Genomic DNA, 13,277 nt, shown 5'->3' on the forward strand with positions numbered 1-13,277 from the left:
TGACCGCTGTCTGGTCGCCAACCAACCCTGCTGCCTGTCCAGACTCCTACACAACCCTGGTGCCTGTCCAGACTCCTACACAACCCTGCTGCCTGTCCAGACTCCTACACAACCCTGCTGCCTGTCCAGACTCCTACACAACCCTGCTGCCTGTCCAGACTCCTACACAACCCTGCTGCCTGTCCAGACTCCTACACAAACCTGAGGTCTGCTTATCGTGATAATAGCTTTGGCTAGTAATAACCCTGCTGCAGAGCAACGTTCCCACTAAACTGTGCGCGGCAGCCCACTTCCTCCAGGACTGCCACGCAGAAGAAATGCCATGCTGCGGAGACACATAAGAGATTAGCGCCAAAGTTCTGACACATTTTAACAGACCGAACACAGTGACGGGAAATGGCGGCGAGTAGCGCGGACAAAATGGAGGAAATGGAGAAAAAGTTGGTGAAGCAACAGCTTTGCTGGAATGAGAACAATATGGGGGTCAGTTCTGATGATATGGAGCTGGAGGATGAGAGTCAAGGATCTGAATGGTTGGTTGTGGAAAGACATAGGAAGAAGAGAGATCATGATATTGAAAGCAGTGGAGCGTCTAGTAAAGAAAGCATAAAGAGGGCCAAGGTAGGAAGCAAGAGTAATAATGTGTTGGAGTGGAAAGTGGTGATAGTGTTTGATGAGACCACAAGGCCTCACTTATCCGACTAACTAATGCCATAGAGAAAGAGGTAGGTGAAGTGAAATTAGCTTGGTTCGTTGGAAATGGTAGATTGTTAATATTGTGTAGTAGCCGGGCTCAGCAAAAGAAGATTCTGAAAATGGAAACGCTTAATTGGAAGAAAATGAAAAGCCATGTCCCTGGTGCTTATGCTAGATTGAAGGGAAGTCATCACTGGAATCCCAACATCTATGTTGATGTTAAAGAAAATGTGAAGGAAGGCAGAGTGATAGAGGCCAAAAGGTTGATCAGCAGGAAAGAGGGTCAAAGAAGTGAAAGCTTATCAGTGATGCTGAGGTTTGAGAAAGTCTTGCCGGGAAAAGTACAGATAGGATTCCTTAGTTTAAATGTTCTAGAATTTGTTCCATATGCACTGCAGTGTTTTAAATGCCAAAGAATGGGACATGTAGCTGCTCAGTGTAAAGGAAATAAAAGATGTGCCAAGTGTGGAGGGGCCATGATTACAGTGAATGTGGAAGCAATGTGAAGATTAAGTGCTGCAATTGTGGGGTAGAACACAGTGCAGCATTTGGTGGATGCCATGTACAGAGAGAGGCTAGAGAGGCTCAGAGATATAGCACCATTCATGATGTATCATATGCAGAGGCCGTAAAAAAGATTGGTAGAACTACAGTGCGGACTGACGGAGCTTACATGGACAGAAGTGGACCTACTGTCGGGGATGGTGTTTCTGATGGTCCTGGCAGGGTTTCCAGGCCTGTTCAGAAATCTTGTGCCCATGAATGTGTGGTGTCAAAGGACACTTTGATAATGAATAAAGTTGACTTCATAGTTTTTATTGGTAAGGTTATCAATACGACTCGGGTTGTGGAAAGCAGAAATGCCAGGTTGAAGGTTATTGTGGAGATGGCAAAAGAGATATTGGGAGTATCATATGTTACTGTTGAAATGGTTGTTGACATGCTGAACAGGGTGGAGTGTTTCTGCATGATATAGATCAGTTTAATGCGTTGGGGAGGGTTTTTGGGGGTGAGGGTGTGGTAGAAGTTAGGGATTTATTTGGTTTAGATTTTTTTTCATGGTAGTACAGAATTGGGCAGATCATGATCGATCGTACACTGGACTGCCATGCTATCATAGAAGAAGAAGAAGAAGATAAGAGATTTAACTTCACTGAGTTCACCCCATTAGTTGGCACTACATAGATCAAAAAATATTCTGTGATCGAATCAACATTATATCAGCCCCTTTTCAATGCAACAAACAAATCTAACTTTGCAAGATTGAGTCTGTGATTTTGTTGTAGGCAGAGCCAGAGAGCAACGGAGTAGAATTCTATTGGCAGGGGTAGCCCATGAGCAGTCGTTCAGTTAATGTGCATTTCAGATCAGTTTAGATAAGAGCACAGTGTGCACATTTTATTTTTTATTTAACTAGGCATGTCAGTTAAGAACAAATTCTTATTTACAATGACAGCCTAAGAACAGTGGGTTAACTGCCTTGTTCAGGGGCAGAATGACAGATTTTTACCTTGGCAGCTCAGGGATTCGATCTAGCAACCGTTCGGTTACTGGCCCAACGCTCTAACCACTAGAATACCTGCCACCCCATTTGTTGATGTTCTTTGCTAGTTAGCTAGTTATTTGCTAGTTAGCAAGTTATTAGCCCAGTTATAGATACGTATGGGGAGTTACTGCTTCCAACAAAAGCACAAAACATGTAGGCTACATTTCAAGCGGTCTTTTGAGACAGGCTTGAATATGTAAATAAGCCAACAGGCAGAGGGGTAGCCTACATTGTGGGCCAGTGCCAATCTCTCTGTGCTTGTCTCGCTCTTCACTGTTATCCATGCGCGGCTGATCACATGACACCTAACACAGACTGACACTCCAACATCATTTGGCACAAAGTATGGCAGTGAGGCCGTTTCCTGTGAACGCTTGTCTTGGGTGACCAATAATAACTATAGTACTGTATGTCTTTACACACTCTTTGGTTGAATTCACAAATTCAAATTATTTGTGAGTCTGTGGGGAAATATTTACCTTTCATGTGGTCATACATTTGGCAGGAGGTTAGGAAGTGCAGCTCAGTTACCTACTCCTCTCTCTCAATTCCGCCTTAATCTGTTGCTGATTTTCACATTGATTGTTGATGTTACCATAGCAGCAGACATAAAACCAGAAGTGCAGAAGGAGAGAGAAGGGAGAGGAGTGAGGGTGAAAGCATAGTACACAGAGTGGGTGGCAGGTTGCAGTATAGGTGGGAAGGGGATGGGGGGGGGGTGTAGCATTGTTGCTAGCCTGATCCCAGGTCTGTTTGTGCTCGCTTGTCAACTCCTATGGTAATTGTCACGTCAAACACCATAAGAGTTGGCAAGACAGTACAAACAGATATAAGACCAGGCTACATTATTCCAATTAAACCATAATGTCTCATGACAGTGTAAGTCATAGCATGTTTTCATCATGAATAATACTGATGAGCAGAAGGGTGTTAACTGGCCCAGACAGTCATGGAATACAGATCTACTGCAATACATGCATTATGGGGTAGAGACAGACAGGAGGAACACAAGCGAGACACACACAAACACACCCTCTTCATTCTTCTTCCTACAATGATCAAAGGAAACAAAACTGCAATAATGTCTTCCTCTGTGGCAAGACTACTGTAAATAACAGTACCTTTACTTATTAACATATTGACACGTTAACATATTGCTGCAACACCACAGTAATTTTTACGACCCAAGGCGCCAACAAAGCAGTTTGTTTGTCGGAAAATGTGTTGCTCTTACTACATCTTCCAATCTGAAAGATCTTTCGGTAAAAACAGATCCACAACACCAATGTTTCCTGAATTGCCATGGCTTCGATGTGCTTATCTATCTATGAAACGTATGCATGCATCTAATTAGATCAAACCAAATGAAGCATTTAAGCGTAAGACCTAAATGGATTGACTCCAAAAGAGTCTAATGACATTACAGGGAGTGTTCTCTAGGCACGGAAATGACCCATGATACAGGTCAACTAACCCTCATTCAGTTGAGTAGGAGTGGGGGGGTACTAGAAGATAGTGCTACTGAGGGTAGACGGCAGTGCCTTGCTGCATGCAGTACATCCAGAGGTTTGTTTAACGGCGTGTGACTGGAGTCGAGCTGGTCGACTGAGATTCTTTGGAATGCATGCAAATATGTGTATGGAAGCAAACCAAGGTAGGGCTAACAGACTGCAGCTGGGTTCCACTTCCAACACACTAGAAACTGTTTTCTCAAGTCTGGCTAGTATAGTGAGCTAGAGCTACAATAGGAAATGAATATGATAGCAGGCTGAGTAATTCCATAAACATTAATGTATTGTCAAAATACCATATACTGTACATGCACTCATGCAAAGACATTAGTGCACAGAACAAGGGACTGTGGTCTATTCCAGTCTGAACTCCTTACCTGCTCCATAATCACACTGTACTGTACTATACTGTATATTCACACATTGCACCATTAATGGCGGTTGGTTTCGGTTAATTCTGACACATACCAGTTGACGCATCATTCATGGGAAGTGACTGGCTTGTTAATGAGTGGTTGGACCACATACCATACATACAGCATCCAGTGTCATGACAAGGTAACTAATGACGTCATCTGTCATGACATGTCAACATAGCCAGGTATAGCGCCATTGACTGTTCATCATGGTAACGTTACCTCTGTTGGTCCTTCAACAATGTTGAAGTCAAATTCTCCCAAGAAAGTAGCCTGGTCCCAGATCTGTCTTTCCAACTCCTATGGTCAATGTTGGAGCCGTGACATTGACTGTAGGAGTTGGCAATACAGCACAAACTGATCTGAGACCAGGCTACCAAGAAAGAACACATAATTGTCCAGAAATCTGCTGCAGGCCCATAAATGGAGGGCTGACAGCTGCCTGCACTACAGTAAATGCTGTTTAGTCAGCTACCGACTCAGCACTATTTGACCGCGATGCCAGAGTGTAACCCTTATAGCCCTTCTTACACCCAACTAAACTGATCCCAGACAGCCTGGCAAATGAGCTGTCAACTTAAAAGCTTTTCCTGAAACTGAGACGTCCTCTCACACCCACAAGCACACACACGTACACAGACATTGATTAACGCAGGCATGCGCACACACATGCACGAGCGTACAAACACACACTCAAGGAGTCAACCAAGACTTCAGCAAACTACATCAACATGCTACAGTATGTACCTCCATGTCTCATTAAAAAGCAGCGAGAGCAGCTCAGATTGTCCATGATGCACTATGGTCATACCCTGCCCCCACAACGGGTGATAAGAGGGTTTTCAGTGTTTGCTGCAAGTACAGTCTAAAATTAGTAACAATATTTCAATCCAAGTGTGATAATACCCTACACGTGTCTGGTATCTACTTAACACAGCATCTCACACTTTGGTGGAGAGAAAAGATCAATGTACATCTTTCTTTAGTACAAGGTAGATTGACAGAGAAAAAATGTGTAGATTGTTGTTGGTTAGAAACATGTCTAACAGAGGGTCTTTCCATTGTGTCATCTATCAAACTATGTCATTCTGGACTTCATCAGACTATTATTGTCTTGAGTGCTATATTGTCTGCTCAGCTGTTCTTCCACAAGCTTCTTCAATAAACATGTTGGAGGGTAGAGGATTCTATATGTGATCCTGTGTGGCTCAGTTGGTAAGAGCACGGCTATAGCAATGCCAAGGTTGGTTGTAGGTTCACTTATTATAGGGATCACACATGCACTCACTGTACTATAAGTGGCTTTTTACATGAATAAGAGGGTGTACTGAGCCTTCATCCTCTTAATGTGTCAACTTGGAGCAGCCATCAGCTTTAGAGGAGAGATATCTACAGCTAGCTACACTATATACCCCTCCATACCCCTGTCTGCACATTATGCCCAGAATCTATTCTACCACGCCCATAAATCTGCTCCTTTTATTCTTTGTCCCCAACGCTCTAGGCGACCAGTTTTGWTAGCCTTTAGCCGCACCCTCATCCTACTACTCCTCTGTTCCTCGGGTGATGTGGAGGTAAACCCAGGCCCTGCATGTCCCCAGTCACCCTCATTTGTTGACTTCTGTGATCGAAAAAGCCTTGGCCTCATGCATGTCAACATCAGAAGCCTCCTCCCTAAGTTTGCCTTACTCACCGCTTTAGCACACTCTGCCAATCCTGATGTCCTTGCCGTGTCCGAATCCTGGCTTAGGAAGGCCACCAAAAATTCTGYGATTTCCATACCCAACTATAACACTTTCCGTCAAGATAGAACTGCCAAAGGGGGAGGAGTTGCAATCTACTGCAGAGATAGCCTGCAAAGTTCTGTCATACTTTCCAGGTCTATGCCCAAACAGTTCGAACTTCTAATTTTAAAAATTAATCTCTCCAGAAATAAGTCTCTCACTGTTGCCGCCTGCTACCGACCCCCCTCAGCTCCCAGCTGTGCCCTGGACACCATCTGTGAATTGATCGCTCCCCATCTAGATTCAGAGTTTGTTCTGTTAGGTGACCTAAACTGGGATATGCTTAACACCCCGGCAGTCCTACAATCCAAGCTTGATGCCCTCAATCTCACACAAATCATCAAGGAACCCACCAGGTACAACCCRAAATCCGTAAACATGGGCACCCTAATAGACATTATCCTGACCAACCTGCCCTCCAAATACACCTCTGCTGTCTTCAATCAAGATCTCAGCGATCACTGCCTCATTGCCTGTATTCCGCCACGGGTCCGCGGTCAAACGACCACCTCATCACTGTCAAACGCTCCCTAAAACACTTCTGCGAGCAGGCCTTTCTAATCGACCTGGCCCGGGTACCCTGGAAGGATATTGACCTCATCCCGTCAGTTGAGGATGCCTGGTCATTCTTTAAATGTTACTTCCTCACCATATTAGACAAGCATGCTCCGTTCAAAAAATGCAGAACCAAGAACAGATATAGCCCTTGGTTCACTCCAGACCTGACTGCCCTCGACCAGCACAAAACATCCTGTGGCGAACTGCAATAGCATCGAAGAGCCCCGCGATATGCAACTGTTCAGGAAGTCAGGAACCAATACACGCAGTCAGTCAGGAAAGCAAAGGCCACTTTTTCAAGCAGAAATTCGCATCCTGTAGCTCTAACTCCAAAAAGTTCTGGGATACTGTAAAGTCCATGGAGAACAAGAGCACCTCCTCCCAGCTGCCCACTGCACTGAAGCTAGGTAACACGTCACCACCGATAAATCCTGATAATCGAAGACTTCAACAAGCATTTCTCAATGGCTGGCCATGCCTTCTCCTGGCGACTCCAACCTTGGCCAACAGCCCCGCCCCCCCGCTGCTACTCGCCCAAGCCTCCCCAGCTTCTCCTTTACCCAAATCCAAATAGCAGATGTTCTGAAAGAGCTGGAAAACCTGGCCATACAATCAGCTGGGCTTGACAATCTGGACCCTATTTCTGAACTGTCCGCCGCCATTGTCGCACCCCTATTACCAGCCTGTTCAACCTCTCCTTCGTATCATCTGAGATCCCCAAGGATTGGAAAGCTGCCGCGGTCATCCCCTCTTCAAAGGGGAGACACCTGGACCAAACTGTTACAGACCTATATCCATCCTACCTGCCTATCTAAGGTCTTCGAAAGCCAAGTCAACAAACAGATCCATGACCATCTCGAATCCACCGTACCTTCTCCGCTGTGCAATCTTCCGAGCCGGTCACGGTGCACCTCAGCCACGCTCAAGGTACTAAACGATTCATAACCGCCATCGATAAAAGACATTACTGTGCAGCCGTCTTCATCACCTGGCCAAGGCTTTCGACTCTGTCAATCACCATATTCTTATCGGCAGACTCAGTAGCCTCGTTTTTCTAATGACTGCCTTGCCTGGTTCACCAACTACTTTGCAGACAGAGTTCAGTGTGTCAAATCGGAGGGCATGTTGTCCGGTCCTCTGGCAGTCTCTATGGGGGTACCACAGGGTTCAATTCTCGGCCGACTCTTTCTCTGTATACATCAATGATGTTGCTCTTGCTGCGGGCGATTCCCTGATCCACCTCTACGCAGACGACATCATTCTATATAACTTCCGGCCCTCCTTGGACACTGTGCTATCTAACCTCCAAACGAGCTTCAATGCCATACAACACTCCTTCCGTGGCCTCCAACTGCTCTTAAACGCTAGTAAAACCAAATGCATGCTTTTCAACCGTTCGCTGCCTGCACCCGCACGCCCGACTAGCATCACCACCCTGGACGGTCCGACCTAGAATATGTGGACATCTATAAGTACTAGTGTCTGGCTAGACTGCAAACTCTCCTTCCAGACTCATATCAAACATCTCCAATCCAAAATCAAAGCAAGAATCGGCTTTCTATTCCGCAACAAAGCCTCCTTCACTCACGCCGCCAAACTTACCCTAGTAAAACTGACTATCTACCGATCCTCGACTTCGGCGATGTCATCTACAAAATAGCTTCCAACACTCTACTCAGCAAACTGGATGCAGTTATCACAGTGCCATTCGTTTTGTTACTAAAGCACCTTATACGACCCACCACTGCGACCTGTATGCCATAGTCGGCTGGCCTCGCTACATGTTCGTCGCAGACCCACTGGCTCCAGGTCATCTACAAGGCTAGCTAGGTAAAGTGCCGCCTTATCTCAGTTCACTGGTCACGATGGCTACACCCACCCCCAGCACGCGCTCCAGCAATGTATCTCACTGATCATCCCTAAAGCTAAAACCTCATTTGGACGCCTTCCTTCAGTTCTCTGCTGCCTGCGACTGGACGAATTGCAAAAATCTCTGAAGTTGGAGACTTTTATCTCCCTCAACAACTTTAAAAATCTGCTATCCGAGTAGCTAACCGATCGCTGCAGCTGTACATAGTCCATCTGAAACTACCCACCCAATTTACCTACCCACCCCCATACTGCTTTTATTTATTACTTTTCTGCTCTTTGCACACCAGTATCTCTTCTGCACATGATCATCTGATGATTTATCACTCCAGTGAATCTGCTAAATTGTAATTATTCGATTTATTGCCTACTCATGCCTTTTGCACACATTGTATATAGATTCTCTTTTTTTCTACCATGTTATTGACTTGTTTATTGTTTACTCCATGTGTAACTCTGTGTTGTCTGTCCACACTGCTATGCTTTATCTTGGCCAGTCGCAGTTGCAAATGAGAACTTGTCTCAAAGCCTACCTGGTAAAATAAAGGTGAAATAAAAAAAATAAAAAAAAAATAAAAATATTAAACTCTGCTGGGTTGACTTTAGATATTTCCTTATTTAACCAGGCAAGTCAGTTAAGAACAAACTCTTATTTACTATGATGGCTTACCCCGGTCAAACCCTAACCCGGACGACACTGGACCAATTGTGCACCGACCTATGGGACTCCCAATCACAGCCAGTTGTGATACAGCCTGGAATCGAGCCAGGGTCTGTAGTGACACCTCTAGCACTGAGATGCAGTGCCTTAGACGGCTGCGCCACTCAGGAGACCACAAATTAGATAGAACCACCATCTATCTTCTACAGTCACAGGCGGAGTCCCAAATGGCACCCTAAAGTAGTGCATTATGTAGGGATAGAGAGTGCCATTTGGGATGCACTCACATATTTAGCAGCAGCAGTCAGACAATAAAACCCTTTCATAGTTCCATCATTTATGCTGACAACATATATTATTTATGGTGTTTCTGAGCTATTTGCTGGTAGAGAGATTCCCCAGCCAGACCCTCTATAGTTCCAGCACTAACACGTTTCCTATTCGTGAGTGTAAAAAAAATGGTTTATGTTGCATTAACTTACTCTGGGGCCTAACATGATAGAATGTTACTGATTAACAAGGCCATCCCTGGTCACTGTCATTCCAAGACATCTTTGAAAGACCTCTTCTCATCCCATCTCTTTCTTTGAATAGATGGATATCATATGAATTCTACTGAAATGACACTGAAGTGAAAAGATGGTGTCTCAATTCCATATCACCCACTTCCCGTAGGCCCTCCATTTGTGTGTTCACACTCGCCTCCGCAATATTCCCAAGTGTCCCAAATTTAGGGAGTGAAAATGATCGAGGGTGTATTGGCTAACTAGACCCTTCGATAGCCACTTCAACCGAGCCAGCATGGATGCAGGTTCCACAGCAAAGTGCTATCCCAACACACACAGCAATATGTTTGGAGTTTGCGCAATTTCATACTAAAGAATTGAGAGGTGTGCCAAATTATATTACATGTGCTATGGTGTCCACCCAGTCTGCCCAAAGTGCGGGGAAACATATGATTATGCAGCTTTCTCGCAGCGACATGAGGATTTTACATGTTGTGGTGGTCGTCTTCAAAGTTGTTTCTGCTGGTCGCAAAAAGCTAAATTAGCATAAAATGAGCTGAAATAAATGTAAAAGGCTTTGAAAATAAAATGCTTGTGGTATGCTCCATGCTCTGTTGACATTTCAGAGATACACTTGTTTTTGTGAGAAATCCTAGAAAAAGCATTAATATGAAAAGCGTATACTAAAATGTGAAAATACTACATGTCATGTCTCAAAATCAATATCTATTTTACCTCTATATTGTTTAAAATCCTGTGGATTCGAGAAGAAAGATGAGGAATTCAACAGGAAAGTGAGCCTGTTAGGTAGCCTTCATTCTCGCAAAGCATCCAGCCTAGCTGACACAATGCTCTGCAATGTTCTTTATTTTTGACCACTTTTTTTTCTGGCCATTGATTTAGTCACCCGAATTTTGGCCATCCTACATGGGTAAAACATCCTACAAGGGTAATTGAACAGATTATGATAGAGACATGAGGTTAGGACTATTGTTTTTCTTAAATGATTATCTACACAATTAACATATTATTTTACCCATTGGTCAAAATATGCGTTTTTGATTGGACACCCTACAGGTATGTTTGTTTGTGCCTGATTTCGAGGCTTGATACATAAAACAAATGAAATACCGCCAATGTTTAACTGTTACCGAGGTTTACTTCTTGTTAAATGGCAAGGAGGATTAGTTAATTAGAATTTCATTATTATTTAAATGTGGAACATAAATTGCATCACAAGTGTGTCCCGAAGTTGATGGGTTTATTAATGAATACCCTCGCCACTCTATTGATAGCCCCATAGAACCACCCTGATCTCACGAGCTTACGTTCTGCTATCTGTGTAGCAAACAGAATGTAAGCATGCCTGACCAGGATGATTCATACGAGGTTACTCTATTTAAGTCACCCCTAGGAGTTGTCACCAACACGTGGCACGGAGGGCATTCAGAATGAGTTGGTAGTGGCGAGGGGCTACTTTGGGATTCACCAGGTCATGTATTAAGATGATGATCCACTGTATAGGTCAGAGAAGGCTGTGATCAGGTCAGAGGTCATGACCTTTAGTCTCTGAGACACTAGGCTACTACAACAGACCAGCTGGTGTAATGATGACCTCGGCTCTGAAAGTAATCTACTACATTCTATAAATGAAGGAGAAACGGGCCACACAAACACACTTTCTATCTCTATTGTTAATTTGTCCTTAACAAGGAGGGAAAGTGTCCATGCACTACTGCCCTACCAAGCAAAAGAGCAGTAACTGCTCATAGAGTGAAACTGAGAAAAATGACTTCAAAGTTTTTTTTACTGTCCAGCCAACTGAATTGTAGGCAGAACATTGGAGATGTGGTTGTCTGTTGTTATTTTTTATTCATATTGACCCTGACCTCTAACATGACATTTGTCCCTAGACGGCAGTTACTGCCTTCTTGCTTGGTACACCCACTGGAATACGTTTCCATGACGATTGTTTTTTACACAAACTTGTGTTAATATATTTATTTGTATGTGGCTGTCAGTGTCATATAGTTTGATACTTGTATCAACGAAGAACAATAAATAATACCAAGGTCAACCGTAGACACAGCAGCACAAAGCTCAGTGAAACCAAGGTAAAAGGCAGTAAGTAACTGACGTGTGTGATGGCAGTTACTGCCCTTTTCCTTGGTTTCACCTTAATTTTTTGCAGTTACTGCAAACATGACCCCCCATTTTCTCCAATACACAACACAATGGAGTCAGGATATTTGTCCAAAAGATAAAGCATGCATTTAATGTATAAAAAAAGTCTACTCATTTTTGACCAAATGCAGTTGTCTCTTTTGTTTGGTAGGGCAGACTAGACCTACTCACCTAGCAAATATGTAAGGTGCATTGTGCAGAGTTTTTACTGAAATTATGTTGAATAGGAGTTATTATCTGATGAACATAGATGTTTATCTGGCTTCAGGGACCTTTTGACCATGGGAATTCACACGACAACAAAAAACAGCCCATTGCGCTTAAACAAATGCTTATATTTATGGTGAAGTAAAAACAACATGTTGTTGATGCCATCAATGTCGTTCACTCCCGAATTCCAAGTTATGCAAGTCTACTCTTGGCTACTGCTGCTCCCTCCAGATGCATTTAGGCTAATAAAGGAGTCTAACCTGACCGTCAAAACACAAGCAAATACATTTGTACAACATTTGTAATTTGATGGGATCTCTATGTACCAACCTTTCACCTGAGTCTCGTAATCCCCAATAATCTCCTTGTCCTTCTTGACTCTCGTATGGGATGACATGATTCTTTAGGAATTAATTATGGAAGCCTGTAGACGTCGCCTTAAGACACCACAACGTAGCCTACAAATCTCTTCGGCAGATGCGTAAAGCAGGATGGGCTTCATGCGTTTCAAAGAACTTCAGTGTCCCAAATTGCACTTGAGGTTGCAAGGCGATCAATGCGACTTTAAACTGCAAAACAAATAAGGATACCTCCCCTCTGTCGTCAACATAGCATTTTAGAATGTCTGTAAAAAAATAAAAATAAAAATCTGCATTTACTGCATGTTCAGTAAATTATATGTTTCAATATAACCACTGCCTTGAAGCAGGGTGTATGCGCAAGTGTTGCATCGTGCGATTTTTTCAATGCGTCTTCCAGCCGCCCTTTTTCCTGCAAGTTCTCGGTCTGCTGCAGCAAGCCAGGAAGAGTTGGACGCTAAAGTCATCTCAGACTCCTCCCACACTCGCCTCCCCTCACACACTCTTTCACACTCTCAGTCTCTCACTCACACATACACCCTCCCTCACGTACACATGCATGCTGACATACTCCCTCACATACACACACATGCAGAGAGGGTAATTGCAGTACAGTGGTTATGCACATGAATCTGACAAAGATACACTGCTCAAAAAAATAAAGGGAACACTAAAAGAACACATTCTAGATCTGAATGAATGAAATATTCTTATTAAATACTTTTATCTTTACATAGTTGAATGTGCTGACAACAAAATCACACAAAAATTATCAATGGAAATCAAATTTATCAACCCATGGAGGTCTGGATTTGGAGTCACACTCAAAATTAAAGTGGAAAACCACACTACAGGCTGATCCAACTTGATTAATGTCCTTAAAACAAGTCAAAATGAGGCTCAGTAGTGTGTGTGGCCTCCACGTGCTGTATGACCTCCCTACAACGCCTGGGCATGCGTGGTGGTCTCCGGATGGT

The 13,277-nt window shown here is 43.7% G+C and overlaps 1 protein-coding gene across 2 annotated transcripts in view; it reads right to left on the bottom strand.

Annotated features, from left to right (window-relative positions):
* LOC111970314 (SLIT-ROBO Rho GTPase-activating protein 3) overlaps window positions 1–12,553 on the bottom strand; it is a 79,095-nt gene extending 66,542 nt beyond the window's left edge. For both annotated transcript variants that reach the window (XM_023996982.2, XM_023996981.2), the window contains exon 1: window positions 12,272–12,553. In XM_023996982.2, the coding sequence (XP_023852750.1) occupies window positions 12,272–12,338 (67 nt within the window). In that variant the 5' untranslated portion in view covers window positions 12,339–12,553. The remainder of the gene's footprint in view (window positions 1–12,271) is intronic.
* Window positions 12,554–13,277: the final 724 nt, after the last annotated feature.

The sequence above is a fragment of the Salvelinus sp. IW2-2015 genome, linkage group LG11 (genome assembly GCF_002910315.2).
Source record: "Salvelinus sp. IW2-2015 linkage group LG11, ASM291031v2, whole genome shotgun sequence".
NCBI lineage: Eukaryota > Metazoa > Chordata > Actinopteri > Salmoniformes > Salmonidae > Salvelinus > Salvelinus sp. IW2-2015.